Raw genomic sequence first — 16811 nt, 5'->3', positions numbered from 1 at the left:
AGGAGGGGGAGGGGGAGGGGGGGGTCTTTCTTAAAGACACAGGACGCATTTACCCCTTCACCTACATAAGGCCTCTATGTATCTCCTCTATAAGATAAGGCCTTTGTCATCATGTTCCTCCTTCAAATTTTCTGTTCTGTTCGGTTATTCAAACAAAAAATGCAAATGGAAAAGTTTTGTCAGCTCATACCGAACATATCTGCGTGATCACAGCCATTTGTCACCCAGTACTGTCTGTTCTTCCTTGTTTAAAGACCTACTCCAGAGATTTAGTATTGCACCTCAGTAAAGTTGGTGCACTCACAAGAGACTGAGATATGAAAGACTGAGATTTCATATAGAAAAAGCTGAGATATTGTGACTTTTAAAGCTTTTTTCCACAACATGGTACCGTCTAAACTCGACTTGACTCAACTTGCTTTTGGTAGCAGGAACTTCTTTTTCCACTGCGGATATTTCCCCCTCAGTCGTCCCGCGAAGCTATCATGACACCATATTCACCACGACGAACACATTAACGACATCGAAGGGAAACCAATCAGAGAGACGTTTCATTTGACAACGGAAAGTTTTGCAGGTTGCCTTACTAAAAGTATAGAACAATAACTAGAAGAAATGTAACAGGCGACAGCGAGAGGTGTACAGTCGCTTGGCGGGATCGTTAACATCCTGTCTTGCAGTGACGATTCTCTCTGACCAATCAGTCTCCTGTGGTGTTTTCACGTCAGCTTTTAGCAGAGGTTTGAGGCAAAAAAAAAACTACCAAGAACCGGGCACAATCCACATCTTTTGTCCAATGTAAAACCAAAAAAGGTGAATCGACTCGAGTCAAGTTTAGCTGGTACCATACAGTGGACGGGGGCTTTTAGGTCCAACCTAAGATCTAAACCCTGAACCCTCGCAGATGTAATTGACGTCACCTGGTATAAAGAGGAATGGGATAACACTTTGTGACATATCATGTTACTTAGAAACATACAGTTGCAAGTTTGGGACTTTTGATTTTAGAGTTTTAACTCCCTCCCTTCACTTCCTGTTTGTAAACTAAAAAGTAATGTTGGATCAGATCTGGTGAGAGCAGATTTGGAATCATAGAATTGATAATTACACACAGTTGTGGCTGTGAATCAGCAGTGAGCTCTTTGTTTCTACTGACTAAACTTCTTTTGTCTTGTCCCGTTATGGTTAGTTGCTTACATTCCTTACAGTTTTTTTTCCTTACATGTTGTTGTTTGTTCTTCTTTTTTATGTTTTATGACGGTTGCTTAACATCACAACACTATGAACTGTGTGTAATTCCGTCAGACAGAGTTTTACAGAAATGCAGAGAGCCCTGATGCGACAGTGGGACACTCCTGAGCCCTCATGGACTCGAACCTTTGTCTCTAGAGCAAGTCAAGTACCAAAAACACTGGATCCTACATTGCCCATAATGCAATATGATAGCATCTTTTCAGTTGGCCTTCCCTCCCTGGTAAACGCCCATGTCTTTCAAACTTCATGTTGTAAACAAGGATTTCTGTGAAAAATGCGTGTTATCTAAACCCTAAGCCAAGATAACTCTTATGACATCACTATGACATCACCAGGGTTATTTTCTCAGACCACACAAACCTCCTTCACAACCACAGAATATGTTAAACAACTATTTTCACAGACTGAGTGGTACTACAGTTGACTGGTAAATTCATCTTTGTGTGATATTGATGGAGTGGCCCTTAAAAGTTATGGAACAATCATTTTCATGCATTTAAAGAATCAAAATTTCAGTCTGAGACTGGACATAAAATCCAATCAAACACTAATAATTCAACTGCATCATTCTCAGTTTCATATTTGGTGTGAAACAGGGTGGAACTGGAAACATTAAAACAACCAAACAGAAAAAAGGTTGTTTTTTTTTTTTACATTAGATAACTTTGTTTCTAAAGGGAACACTAGTTCGTTTTCACACACAGTAACAAATAACAACAGCGATGAGTCACAGCAGACATGAAAGACAAACGTCACACACAAGCACATATTCCAACATGTTTGGGATCCCTCTACCCACCAAGTTAAACAGCAATGTAAAAAAGAAAACACCAATCAGAAGAGATGTACCTAAAAAAATAAGACCAATAAAATATCCATATGAAATGAAACCATAGAATTTATCTACAACAACTGATACAAAACAAACCATTTGAGCCATTTAAGGAACAGGCTCAAAAGTTAATTTTAATACAACACTAATTATACACTTTTAGAGAGTATGTTTGCTGTGAAGGAATCCTATCTTTTCATGTCTGCACTATAAGAATGAACTTAAGTATAGTACCTAAGTAAATAATAATAACTTTCCTTCACTTGTCAATGCTAATAAGGCTGTGGCTAACAATTACCTTCAGAGCTGATTAATCTTTTCTCTCAATCAACTGATTAATCATTATAAAATAGTGTAAATTCCTGTTATAATAAGTGGATTTTATTGGACCGACTAACCTTGTAAAACCTGCACTTTCATATAACTGTCTTAAGTGTCAAAGAAAATCCTCAGTTTACAGGAGCTGGAACAATTAACCAGTGATCAAAGTAGCTTTCTGATTAATCATTGTAGCGTGAACATCGTGTTTCAGCATGTATCTCCCACAGTTATAGTCTTGTTGGTATGAAATTCTCTCTTTGTGTTTCCTAAGAAAGCAGAATGTAATAAATGTTCCAGATTACAGCTCAGCAGGCCGTTTAATCAAATTACAGCTCAGCTATGTCCAAAATCTTTTTCTGTCCGAGACGCTCGAGAAATGCAGCTCAGCTTAAGTCAAATTTAAAACACATGCATCTTCTATCTTTCTCTCAGTCCCTCTCTCACTGGATCTCTTCATGTGTTTGTCTGCCTTTAATTCTGCTGCGCGCTCTCTCTCTCTCTCTCTCTCTCTATCTCTCTCTACCAAAGAGGCTGGAATGGTGCAGAGAAAATGGCAACGCGCCAAGAGAGAGAGAATGAAAGAGAAAACAACGGAGAGGGAGAGACAGAAATGAACATACTGTACCAGAGAGAGGGAGAGAAGAAAACAAAAAAAGACAGTGAAGGCATGTACAGAGAGAGGGACAGAGAGAGAGGGGAGGATAAAGTAAGAGCATGCGTGTGGGCGAGGGAAGTGGGGGGGGACCTATTGACTTTTTTTTTTTTTTGCTGCTTGCAGGTGCTGCTGCCAGACGATTGGTCGCACCCCCCTTGCTCCCTCCGCCCACCGTCCCCTCCTCCTCTTCCTCCTCCTCCTCACTGGCCATGAGAGAAGGGGAGACTAACCATGGTGTGCTTCTCCTTCTCCGAGCCTCTCTCTCACTCAGTGTGTGCTGCTGTGTGAAAGCCCCGACTACACACACACACACACACACACACACACACACACACACACAATTACACATTCACAGTCCCTCAGATGCATGATGTATTTTGAGTGCATTTAAAGTTGCAACAGTTTACATAATGCAAGGAAATAAGGAACACAGCTGCAGCTCAAGAAGGAACAGAATAGAATAGAATAGAATAAAATAGAATTCCTTGTTACAAAATCTTCCAAAATCTACAAAATACGCCCTGAAACATGAGAAAGAAATCTTAGTAAAGAGTGAATTATAAAGTCTGATTCTGGAGTGAAACTGGAAAGAGGAATTGCAAAAAGGACACTTATATGTCAGAACTTGCTGACTTGAGTTTTTCCGTCACATTTGAACTTTAGCCAAAATAAAAACAATTTTTCTTCTGCTAAAGATTGAAACACGTCCTGCACAGATGGTGACGTGAGAGAGCCGGGCCCTGAGCTCAGAGCGGAGTCTCCGCTCTGTCACAGTGTCTGCAGTCGTAATGTACATCAGATACAGTGATGTTATGAAGCCATGCAAATGGAGGCTATGGACGATTCTGGACATCATCTGGGTTTACTACATTTTAAATTTCCAATCCCAACGCTGTCTCTGATAACGACTATTAAACCCTTCAACCTCACTACGTTTTCATCTGATTCTATAGGACTGCTGAAGCATCCACCCTGCTGAAGTGTCCCTGAGCAACACGCTGAACACCCAACAACTTCAGTGAACTGTGACCTTCCTGCTTGAAGCAACACTGGTGCAACTGAATAAGAGTCAGTGAGGATGGCGTCCATATAAACCCAATGAGAAATCAAGGTGTATATAAAGGACTAAATGAGGTTGTTAATAAAACAGCATGGCCGTGCATTAGTAGTATGTTTAATTGTTGCTTTTACAGATGAGTATCCATCTCTAACTACTGACAGTCTAATCATACAAACACATTTTTGCTTGATTGAATAACCTAGAATAAGAGTGTGTTCTGCAGGTGAGTGAATGTAGTACAGCGACACTGAATGTGTGTGTGTGTGTACAAGAAAACTAAATCTGCCACTGCTGCATTACACAGACTAAAACTATTTTAGGGCATTTGTTTGGATATTTAGAATATGTAGGATGTATAAAGCAGGGGTGCAATGCAAATCTTTATTTGCATATATCACAAAATTAGCTATATGTCATTTCATACCAGAAGTGGCAGTAACCAGGACTGAGAGCCCCTGGAGATCATCCAAAATTGTTTAATTATAGATCATTAAATGTGTTACATGTTGCTGTCAGTTTACATTCCACATGTATCAATCTTGTTGCCAATTAAATATAAGTTATATAACATTTTAAATGTATATAAATCTGTCAAATAATAAAGCTATTGATTTGTCTTTCATAGGCATCTAAACTGAGTCTAAACTGAAGCTGTTTAACTGCTACAGATCCAGGTGGAGGTTTGTAAATAATGTGAAGACTCTCAAATGAATGTTAAGTTTGTCAGTGATATGACATGACAACAAATGGCTGATAATAGTTCTTAAGGTCATACTGCATCATAAACAAAAGAGTATGACAGCAGTGGGAGGGGTTTGAAATTGGTTTCCAGAATATATATTTTAAAAAATTAGTTTAAAATGGTCCCTGGCTTTAACTGGTCATTTCCTGTCAAGTCGTGTCACAAAGTGGCAGTCAAGCTGTATCATGCACCACACAACTAACTGTGACCTTTTCATAACCTTTTGTGTGCATTAATGACAAACAGAGTTTCTTTGGCAAGAGTAAATATGTTAATGGAAGAGAAATATTTCTCCACTACAAAAGGACTAGTTGTTGGTAAAGTTTTTTAAGCTGGAGGCGTCTCTGCTCTCCAGGTGAGGGTGTGGCGGTTTGCAGAAAAATCTACCTTCAGTGTGAAGTGACATGTTCACCAACAGAGTCACTTTGACCATTATAAGCAACCATTTACCAACTGTACCTGTCCTGGATTTTTACATCTGCTGCTGCACTGAACGTTTGAATTGTTTGGATTTAACCTGTTTAATCTAACATGAGATTTCAATTTCCCTTGTGTTCTTGACAGATCATCTTATAATGTTATTTGAAAGGCAATGTCTGGAGTTTGAGATCTGTCCAGGTGTCTCAAAGGGATAAGAGATATAAATAAATATATATTTATTTATCTTCAATAATTTTGCTTTCGAATCTGACTTTTCTTTTCTTTTTTTTTTTTTCCTTTTACGTCTTCTAGGTTAAACTGCCTACAATTCATATCCACACTACATCCAATGATGACAGTTAAAACTGCTTCATTTTAGAGTCATTAAAAGCCAGACAGACTAAGAACGACTAGTGTCTTTATCATGAATTTAACTGCTCTCATTCATGTGTCATATAAGTTGCTTTGAAAAGTTCTAAGTTTACTTCGAAGAGAACAAGAAAACAGAGCATGAAAGTTTGTTCTCAACCTTGAAAACAATAGTTTGACAGAAAAACATCAACTCATAAACTTCATATTGGATCAAACTCCATCCACTGATGCACGGATGCGATTAAAAGCTGTAGAAAAAGCTAGTTAGTTAGGTCCACTGACTAACTAGCCTTTCCTCCTCTTAGTGAATGGATTCTAGATATTTTCTAGATATAGATGAAACTAAAAATTACTATAAAATGATGCCTGAAGTATCAAGAATCAGCCATTTGTTGTGATGGTGCAGCCAAGACAAGACTGAAGATGTTAGAATGTTTCAAAGGTATTTAATAACATTATACATCGAAAGAAAGATATATTTTGAATTCTGAAGCTATTTAATGAGAATGTGTGAATATCCTAATAATATATAGGATATTCCCACCTGGTTAACTCTCTAAACTATTATACTATATTATTTATATTAACTATATTATCACTATAGAGTCCTTTTACAGTCTGTCAGTGAATGGCAGGAGAACTGGGATCTTCATTTGTCATAAGCTGTTTGATCAAACTCGTTCTCATTATGAAGGACAAAGCAAAAATATCTTTCAACTTCATTTCACAACTAATTTTATTTGAAAATTTTGTGACAGAATTGATCAGACTAATCGGCTGGAAATGATGGGGGGAGGACAGACTCACAAAACCAAGTGGTCATAATGATTGATTGAAGGGTGAATGCTGGGAGGTGAATTACCCTCCTTTGATCCATACGTCATAACTATATTCCCCTACAGGTTCCTTATATTTCTATAGGGAACTTATGGGGGAATATAGGGAACTAGAATAGTATGAGAGGGACAGGAAGTGATTCTCTCTTTTCAATTCTCACACACACACACACAAAACACACACACACACACACACACACACACACACACACAGTGATGGGATGCTGTATAGTTGTATTTAGCTCAGCTGCCTTAGATTTACTTTTTATTTTCTGAGATTTAAAAAAAAAAAAAGTTTTTTGTCTGAGGGTGGTGGAGGTTGCAACCAGAACACATGAGGATTAACACAAGAGAATTGGATGCATCAGGCAACAACAAATGTTAGACACCAATGCAATTTTTCTTTTTACAGTTTTTGGATGAGAAAAATCAACTGCATGTTTATTTTTGTTTTATTTTAGTTGTTTTACAATCTGTAAGAAAATGTGTATTTCTTTCAGACTCCATAACAAAAACCAACATTTGATTCATGTTATTTTGCTGAAACTTTTTGAGTGAAGTCGGTCACAGAGCTCTGGTTGGTGACTACACATCCGAACATCCATACGTAAAGGTAGAGTTACGATTAAGAAAATATTCCAAACACCCGATCTGAAGACAACATTATTTCTGGCTACAGCCAAATGTATAGCTAATAAATCAGAGATTTTGCAGCTGAGATTGGTGTGTTTTATATTGGTGTCTATGAACCAATCAATTAGGTACACTCTTTTCTACAGCATAACTGAAAGAGGGATTTCTTGGTGATTTTCACAGAGAGAGCAGGTACAGCCATAATGAATTAGGTCAAATGATAATGTTCCTTCCTGCTACCCAAAAGCGGCACAGTAAGAACAGGTATTTCTAAAGCTAAGCTGATTCAGGAAACTGTGATTATTAATTATTGTACAGTGTAGAAAACAGCAACAGACCCAGATCTTCATGTATTTAGGATGTGGATTCAGATAACACAACAGGTAAACCATCTTTTACTTTCTAATTAAAGTTAAAGCATTTTAAAAATTAAATTTGAATACATTGCACCTGCTGTCAAATTGGTGTAAAACTTATTAAATCATTATTTCAATAAATATAATTTTCTGTAAATGTTTGTTTTGTTACATTAAAATTTAAAAATACAATTATTATTGGTACACCAGCCCTAACAAACCCTTAAATAAATGAAAATACATTAAATCTGTCTGGTTGCAGCAACAAACTGTGTTTTTGTAGAGTGGAGCCACAGATTTTTTTTTTTTAAATTTAAAATTGAAAATACTCAAATGATTTTTGGTTTTTGGTTACTTTTACATTCACAATCTATCACTATAGGCATTCTGTACATGTTTCTCTCTCTAAAGGATGGCTTGCTCTCTCTGTACATCCCCCAACCACACACACACACACTCTTACACACTCACCGTTCAGCCCCCATCCCCTGCACCCCTCCCAGCTCTTCCCTCTGTTCCTCTACCTCTCCTGCTGACCTCCCACAAACCTCTGCAGCCTGACACACATTTCGCTCAGCCTCATGATGAATATTATGACTGTCTCTGAAATCTAAAACCCTTCCATCTCCGTGTTACAGCAGCCATATTTTCACACACACACACACACACACACACACACACACACACACACACACACACACACACACACAGAGAGCCAGAACGTACACATCCATAGCATTTGTCAGGGGTCAGGGGGTAGCCATGGACAGCGCCCCCTGCAGCCTACAAGGGGTTAAACACTGACGCTTATAGAACAGAAAGAAGGAGTGGAACCCTAGAACTGCCCCCCTACCTCCTCCCCCGATCCCATCCCTTAAATAAAGGGTTCAGTTCCCTCTGAACACCAGCCCCTCCCACACAAACACACACCTCCTCCTATGTCAGAATAGAGTGCACACACCATCTACTACACACTCAGCAGCAATAACGGACCTGCTAACTTGAACATACTCCCAGGATTTGACAAGACTGGAGTCAGATTAAAGAAGGCAAAGATCAACATGATATGAAACAGGAGCTTCTTGTTAGTTGTGGAGTAGTAAGAGGGAATTAATTATTTCACTTATCTGGTTATTAGTGTGAAAGCACACCTTGTGAAAAACAAGAAAGTCGCCTGTTTGCTCAAATTAGTGTTCATTAAGAAATACACTGCTGCTGTTGTGTCACAGCTGGGTTTTTTAAACATTAACTAAGCAATGCAGTACACTTGTGTTCACTCAGGCATCACATAGACATGTATGGGTACAGTAGTTGAGCAGATGTTTGACATAAATATTTAAACAATAATTTTTGGGACATAATTTGGATAATTTGGCTCTCGTTAGCTGGATATATGAACGGCCATTTTAAAAATGGGGCTTAATAAAATTGTTTCCCATGGTATTAATCCTCTCCCATAATGCATTCATGTTTAAACTGGAATACTTTTTAACATCAACAGCAATTGAAGTATGCTAGCTGTGTTGCTAACAGGGTGAGCTGGGCGCAGAGGAGACCCAGTGAGAAAAAAAAAAGAAAAAAAAAAAAACAGCTGCCTGTGCAGTGTTCCTGCTTCATTCAGAGCTTCGCCATTTTACCCTCACTGCCTGACGTGGAGTGACTCCTCTTTGCGTGGAGGCACCACGTGTTGTGGAGCCACTGAAGGCCTTGACTTGCCCAGGGTGGCCCCCCCATCTCACAAATCACCTTTATCATTATGGCTCTTCAAGGTTATCAACAAAACAAGGGTTTGGGACACTGGTGCACACACAACACAACACACAAGCACCATCAGAATCATTTACTGACCCGCTGAGAGATTATAAGAAATTACAGCCTGCTGCCATGTTGGTTCCCTAAGCATGACGAGTGACCTGTTTCTGCAGTTTGACGATAATTGTGAGATCCAGCCTCACTGCCAAACGCCATTCAGCTCCAGAAAGACCACACTGCTAGTAATTTTTGCTCCACAGCTATGTTGCAACATTTCTGGCGCAGAGCAGGTGCCTAAAACCAGTTCTAATTCACACATTTACCCACATTCACACACAATATCACATAAATGCTGATCACACATAATGTTAGAATTTATTTGAAGCAAACAATGAAGCAACAGGATGAAATCTGTGTCCACTGGCCATTTAGCTTGTGGGATACACACACATGAGCACACATGTGGCCAAACAGTAGAACATGGAGAGCTGTGCTCACAGCTCACCTCGTATCTGTGCCAAAGGTTACAGGCATGAAAGATGGTCTATAGGCGAATTCCATGATACTGTTAAAAGCAGGTCAAGTCTGGCTATTAACACAGAGCAGCTGATTTACAATGGATCCCAGTTTATCCCCTGCACAGAGGGAATTTCATTTTAAAAACACAACTCTGAGCTACAGGTATATTGTTTCCATTAAAATGCTTCACAATCATGATGTATTAATGGGCAAATATTTATTCTATTTTAATTCTACAGCTGCTCAGAAAACAGGTCAAAACATTGAAAGGAATTATTACAATTATTGCCTGTAAAAATTCAAAATACACAGCTGTGTTTTTTCAGGAAATCATAAAGGTTTGTGTAGAATTTATTCAACGTTTTTGAAATAATTAGGGCTCCATTAAATCACGTAAACATCAACATTTACATTACAGCTGGAAATATTTTTACCAAGCCAAAAAAATATATATATTTTGAGTGAATTTAACGTGAAAACGTCATAACGAATAGTATCGATTTTTTTAATGATTTGCAGCCACATATGAAAGAAATGTAAACATGAACATACAATAAAATGTATTAAAACCTGCATGTAAGGAGTAAATACGTGTACTCAGAGTTTGTCTCAGAGTTTAATAAGTTGCCAAACTTAACCATGAAACAGCCACAGAAGACACACATTAGCCTAATGTAAATTTCCCAGTGTATTTCTAAAAACCTGTTAATAGCTAGTGTAGCTGTAGATGACAGGGGTGGACCTGCAGACATGCAAAGGCTCCAGTACGAGGTTGTAGCTTAAGTCTGCTGAGTTTGCAAAGAATATCTGATCTGTACGTGCTTCAACCAGAACCAGCGATTTCAAATGAAGACAATCCTCCAGCTACACTGGGCTAAACAACACGGCAGGGAGCTAGCTTAAAAGCTGTCACAGTTCACTTCCACAGCAATGGCCGACAAAGTTGAGGCTCCACTCAGTCACACCAACAAAAACACAAGCAGACCCCGGCCGAGCACAACCTTCACATGGCTCCCAACGAGAGGGGGAATACATGGGCACATTTTCACCGTTAACCTCTATTTACACATTAATGAGTGAAATCGTGGTGTACTCCATGAAAAAGAAAAGGCCCAGACAAGGTGATGCAACACATGAAAGGGGGGTTTAGAGAGAAGGGGGAGGGGTGACATAGTGCTGAGCACTATTTAGTACCTTTGCTTCTTGGGGACGGAGTGCTCGACCTCAATGCGTTTCCCATGAAGCTCCACTTTACCTGGAAAAAAAAACGGGTTCAGAATACACTGTGGCTACATGCTAACTGTTTACTAGCTACTGCAGGCCTATGAGGGGGAAATGAGCTGTATTCTGGGTGTGTAGCTAAAGTGGAGGAACCCCAAATGATTACTTTTAGAAATCTGTGACACAGCAAACACAAAGATAACAATTAGGAGCACGCGAGAAGCTGGATACGGGTTCAAAGGGCCCAAACCAGGACTTCACAGTCATGGCACAAGTGAATGGTCTAAGCTCGTCACTTTGACTCACACAATGGGCTACTTAAACCCACACAGATACAATACTACAACTTTACGAATATTAAATGTATCCTATGGCTTGTGGTGTGTGTGTGTTTTTTTTTTAATAAGATTTAAACTCCCATGTGCCTTTGGGAAGGGGGGTTGGGTGTTCATGTTCGTGAGGTCTAATGCAGAAGTAGAGGCAGAGGGAGCCGACTGGCATGGCGACCTTGCCTCCTCACGTTACATATGTAGGAAATCATAAGAAATAAGCTACAAAAAGCAAAGGGCTAATCAAGCTTTAACCACGAAGGTGCTACATTTTTTGGATTCGTGTTGGAGTAAGGCCTGTTTGGATAAGTGCACCGGGTAAGATATTTTTCTATCTTTGTCATAGTGGACTGTCGGCTTAAAGGGGGAGGAGAGCCAGCAAGGCTTCATTCTATATCACAAGAGAGTAGTCAACCCAGTGTAAGGCGTGCAACACATCTGAATGACACTCACATGCACGGCTTAGGAAAGAGCACAAAAGCCTGAATTATGTTGTTAATAGATCAAATAAAATCTCATTCGTTAAATAGCAATAATGTGAAGTAGTGGTTAGCATTCTCCACGGACTTACTGTATACCTTTACGTTTACACTACGTGTGTCCCTCCCCCTTGCAAAAGTTGAATGGCTCCCCTGGGTGTGTAGCTCTCCAACCACTACGATTCATTAAGCTAGCATCAATAAAAATAATTGTGTGAATTTATTTTTAACCAGTGTGTTCATATAGTAGCCTAGAAGCGTCGGGAGGTGGACGGGGAGTGAAACTGGGGCACGCCGCTGACGGTGTGCATGCAGCCGGGGCTGTAACCGGCGTCTACCGCTGTAGAATGAATGAAACTAAAGGTGGAAGAGGGGGGTCTTTAGCGGTCAGTAGTCCACGGTAACTCACCAGAAAACGTTTCGATTGCCTTCATGGCCCACTGATCGTCCGGACAATCCACAAACGCATAGCCGGTTTTCATTAGAAACTGTCCGGAGTATGGGATCTTGTGGTCGTCAAAGGTTTTTCCTAAGTCCTCGGCAGTAACGCTGTCGCCTAGATTCCCAATGTATAGCTTGTGCATGGTGGAAATTGTTTTTCCAAGTCCAAAACCGAAAAAGACAAACCCTGGAGTAACTAAAATTGAAGCCACCAAAAAAAGTTTCTCTCCTGAATTTGCTTATAGCGCAACAAGATATTGTCACACTTGCCACACTAACTGAAAGTGGAAATCACGCTAGATCGCGACTATTCAAAAAAAGGAAAAAGAGTACAAAACGCGACAAATATTTATTACACGGCCGAAAACTAAAAATGAGATTTCAAAAGTGTAAAAACAGATGGTATTGAATTTAGCTGTAAATCCAGTTGAATAAGTGGAGCAGGAGAAGAAATGAAATCCCTTGACTTGCAGCCGGCCCCAACAGACGAATAAAGCAGCAGCCTATAGCCTTTCTACCGCACTGTGGAGGAGGTGGGTTGTACTGGGTGGATTTGATGATGGGTCTATGGTGGAAGAGTGGGAAAAACTATGGCGGGATCAAGTCAGGAGAAATGTTTTCCTCTCTCTCCGCCTCTCTCTCTAGTTTTCTACCCTTCCCTCTTTCAGCGATCCGCCTGCTGCCGGCGGAGGGGTGACGCCGCCCCTCCACCGACTCCAATTCACGTTTTTTTTTTTTTTTGTTTGCAAAGAGGAAACCACGTGGTCTATTTGGAGTAGGTTAGAGACAGGAGGAGGGGGGGCTCCCCATCTTATCCTAGGGTATTCACCAGATGAGCGCGTGTGCAAATGTGCGCGCGGATGGGCACACACAAGCCGAAACCCCCTTAACTCTATGGCTCGCGCCTCTACCATACTGTAATCGTGCACGGCGCAGTTTTTGCTTTTATGCAACATGACGTACCACACATACGCTTGATACGTTTCTGCTCGTGCGGGCGGAGATTATGCTATAGAGAGACCAGACTTCCTCCGCTGCACAGTAATGTAAGCAAAAAAAACTAAGAGCGTACAACCTCTGTTTTTATTGCCTTAACTCACTTCGCCCTGTGTTGAATAGCTTAAGGCCTAGACGACCAGAAACGCTTTGTATTTAAATAACAAGGCACCGCCTGCTAATTCTGTGGCCTAGCACCCACACCTCTCAACTGTTCCCGCCCTCTGGATGAATATGATAAGTGGGGGAAGAAGTTAGTTGTCATGACTGTTACATAAATGACCTATGGTGAACCTCTGGCTGTGTGAGGCGGCGGAACAAAAGGTTCAGAGCCCCATTTTTTGCTTCAGGGGCCCGCAAATGTTTCTAGTGCGACCTGGAAACCTTCCACTAACTTTGATACATTGTTGCCTAAATGCCTGGAGCCCCATTAAGAGCGACATTGTATGCGATATGGCGGCGCTACAGTGGAACTACAGCAGGCTGTTGTAGCAAGGCGGGCGGGGATATATGTAGCTGATACTTGGCGTTAAACTGCACCGCCCCTCTGCTTTTAAGACACTTTATACAACCACCGTGGTAGTGATTGCTCACTAAGGTCATGGCTTCCAACAGGCGACACCCAGAGTTAAAATACAACTTCACCCCTGTGCCCAAGCAGGCGCGTAAGCTTTTCGTGGATCGTCCGTATTTATCATATTTCTCTGAGGGGCGCAGAGGAAATAACAGTCTGGCGCAGTCGCTGGGCTACAGCACCACACACACCACCGCGCGCCCCTCTGCGTGGAAGAAGGCTTCTCAAAATGGAGGCAGTGACTGGTGCACAGGGCCTGCCTCTCTTCCCCCACACACATTCACAGAGTTTGGCTGTGGTTCACGTTGGCGCTCAATGCGTCCAGTGTATGCATATCTCACACTCTCCTGTTTTACATTTCGCAAGTCTGGATTTGGGTTTTTAAAAGACCTCTTCCCTCCATGTGAGAGGCTATGGAGACTTTGTGGGCACACTGTACTACAGGCCCCGGAGGAAACGTGTGCGCTCGCTTTGTTAGAAAATGGCTCCTGAGCACAAAATGGATCCAAACCCTGGAAGTGGTTGAATTGAAGGCTAAATGTTGCCCCAACATGGTTGAAGCGATCGAGAGCATTTATTATAAAAACATTATTTTTCAACAGCATACAGGAAGAAATCTGCTATTGTGCCCATATTCGGTTGCAAGCGCATTAAATGAAATTCTCTCAATATATCTGACCCAGTATCTATTTAAGAATCTTAGTTTCTTCATGATACCGTCCAGGTAAGCTTAATTGTATCTGTTTTATTGTTATTAGTCAGTAGTATTTTTATTGTAATATTAGTCCTGGAACCATATGTATAAAGCCTGTTTAAATTCGACCACACAACATATTATTCTTAAATTAATCTAATTATCATATGTAGCCACAGCCGTATCCTTATTGGATTAAACAGCCTGAAGTGGCATATGAAGCAGAATAATAACACCACAGAGGAATACTGTAATTATGCAGCTTCCAGACCATTTAATATAGCATGATGGTTTAATGGTAAAGCTGCTAAATAGTCAACTTTTAACCAGTTTTGATGCTGTATTCATTTCTCTGAAGCTGCTCCAGATTCACTTTACCCTTTTCAACCCCCTCTTCCTATACTTCTTCTTCTACCCCTGTTCCCGGTTCTTTGAGAACATAGCCTACAAGTGAAGTTTTTCCCTTTTTTTCCCCATTGTCCTGAGATGGCTTGAACACCACCTCCACCACCCCCACCCTCCCCTTGAAACACACACAGGCTGGTCACAGGGGAGCTGCAGGGGTCACAGGCTGGGGCGTCCAGGGGTCAAATGACCGCATAGGATGCAACATATTTTGAGGCTTTTGAATGAAAGGAGTGTGGGTGAGCAAAGATAAAAGATTACATCTGTTCCACTGAAACTTAAAAACAGGAATTCTACTGCTCACTGTTTATCTAAGGTAACATATTCTCTGTTTTTAGGTTATATCATATATGAAAACCATACATTTGTCCTTTAGTCAGTCAGTGTTGAAATGATCTGTATGTATATATTTGTTTGTTTTGATCCACAGGTTGTGTCTATACATTATGAATAATGAATAAATTTACATGATTTTTTTAATACAAGTTTCAGCATTATCACAAACAAATCAAATTAATTCAATGAACCTTTCAGTGATGAATAATAATCATGTTTCCTTCCTTTTCCTCAGTATCCCATGAGCACACTCTGCACCAGTAACCTGTAGTAAACACAGATGTCATTTCCCTGCGCCAGACCTTTTAAGAAGTTTGAATGTGAATTCAGAGAAAGCTGCTGTCCCTGGACACTAATGAACTTTATTCATAAAGCCAGTCAGATTTGAGGACATCTTATAGTATAAATCATAAATCAAGCTTGTTTTTCATCCTGATATCAGAAAAGATATTTTTAATCCCACTCGTCTGTTGGTACCAGGGAATATCTTTCCTTCAAACCCCAACAAAAGTACCTCTCCTGGTAAAACCTGTCTGTAGCCTTTTCTGATTTTTTCCTTTATTATTATTATGTCGGTGTTAGCTACATGACCCAGTGAAATCCTGGTATCTCCAAAATACAGTTGTTTACAGCCCGTCTCTCTCAGGTGACGTGGTTTAACATGAGGGTCAGTAAATCTAAATTGCAACATGTGCATCAGCCCTAAGAGTTTCATGCCGTAATCGCTAAAATAATCAAAAAATAAAGTTGAGTTTTGCCTTTTTGGCTTCATTAATGTTGTTGGCTGAGTGTGGACATTGTAGCTCGTTGAGGCAGAGCAGATTTTTAGTTATGCAACTAAAGATTATTGTCTTACTTGCTTAATCTAACAATCATTTATTTTCTAAACCATCAGAAAAATGTCCATCACAATCTCCTGGAGCCCAATTCATCATCATGTGATGTCATCAGATGTCTGATGTTTTGTCCAATTAACTGTCCAATATCAGAGATTACATTTATTTTACACATTTATATTGTATATAATGTTTGCTACATTAATCTATAACAATGCATCATAGTCTTTAAGATCATAATATGTCTTTGCAGGGAAATCTCAATCTGAAAAATAACTAGTGTCTGAATAACTGTGGAGTAAATGTAAGTATAAAGTAGCAAAAATAGAGATATTCAATTAAGTACAAGTATCTCAAAATTGTAGCCTACTTAAGCACAATACTTGAGTAAATGACATAAATTCCTGTTTTACACACCTTGGAGGAAGAAAAGTCAGGAAATGAGTTTTTTTTTCTGCTCATGCGCTTCCTAAACACTGCCATCAATGGCATCACAAGACCCTGTCAACAGTCTTCCCTTGTGTGTGTGTGTGTTGGGGGAGGGGTGGAAAGGCGGAGGTCAAAGGCTGTGAAGAAACAGGGTGAATTGGGCGGGAATGCAGGAGGAGGAGACACACTGCCTCGGGTGATCTAAAAGGAGTAATGTTGAACTTTTCTTCTGCAAAAGGCCTAAATTTTTATTATTTTCTATACTGTAGGATGTTTGTTTTTTTTTTTAGCAAGCCTATAGTAATTCATCATAATTTGA

At 40.1% G+C, this 16811-nt stretch overlaps 1 protein-coding gene across 2 annotated transcripts in view; it reads right to left on the bottom strand.

Moving 5' to 3' along the window:
- igf2bp1 (insulin-like growth factor 2 mRNA binding protein 1) overlaps positions 1–12898 on the bottom strand; it is a 69060-nt gene extending 56162 nt beyond the window's left edge. The window contains exons 1-2 of one of the 2 annotated variants that reach the window (XM_023426220.2): positions 12191–12898; positions 10947–11007 (exon numbers count right to left, since the gene is read on the bottom strand). In XM_023426220.2, coding sequence (XP_023281988.1) covers positions 10947–11007; positions 12191–12365 — 236 coding nt within the window. In that variant the 5' untranslated portion in view covers positions 12366–12898. The remainder of the gene's footprint in view (positions 1–10946; positions 11008–12190) is intronic. The other variant, XM_023426219.2, reaches the window with a different exon arrangement.
- Between the last annotated feature and the right edge of the window lie 3913 nt (positions 12899–16811).

This window comes from Seriola lalandi, unplaced genomic scaffold (genome assembly GCF_002814215.2).
Source record: "Seriola lalandi dorsalis isolate HSWRI2012SDOR001 ecotype SW California unplaced genomic scaffold, Sedor1 jcf7180002054816, whole genome shotgun sequence".
Classification (NCBI taxonomy): Eukaryota; Metazoa; Chordata; class Actinopteri; order Carangiformes; family Carangidae; genus Seriola; species Seriola lalandi.
The sequence above is the reverse complement of the archived record's forward strand: the minus strand, read 5'-3'. Positions and strand labels throughout refer to the sequence as shown.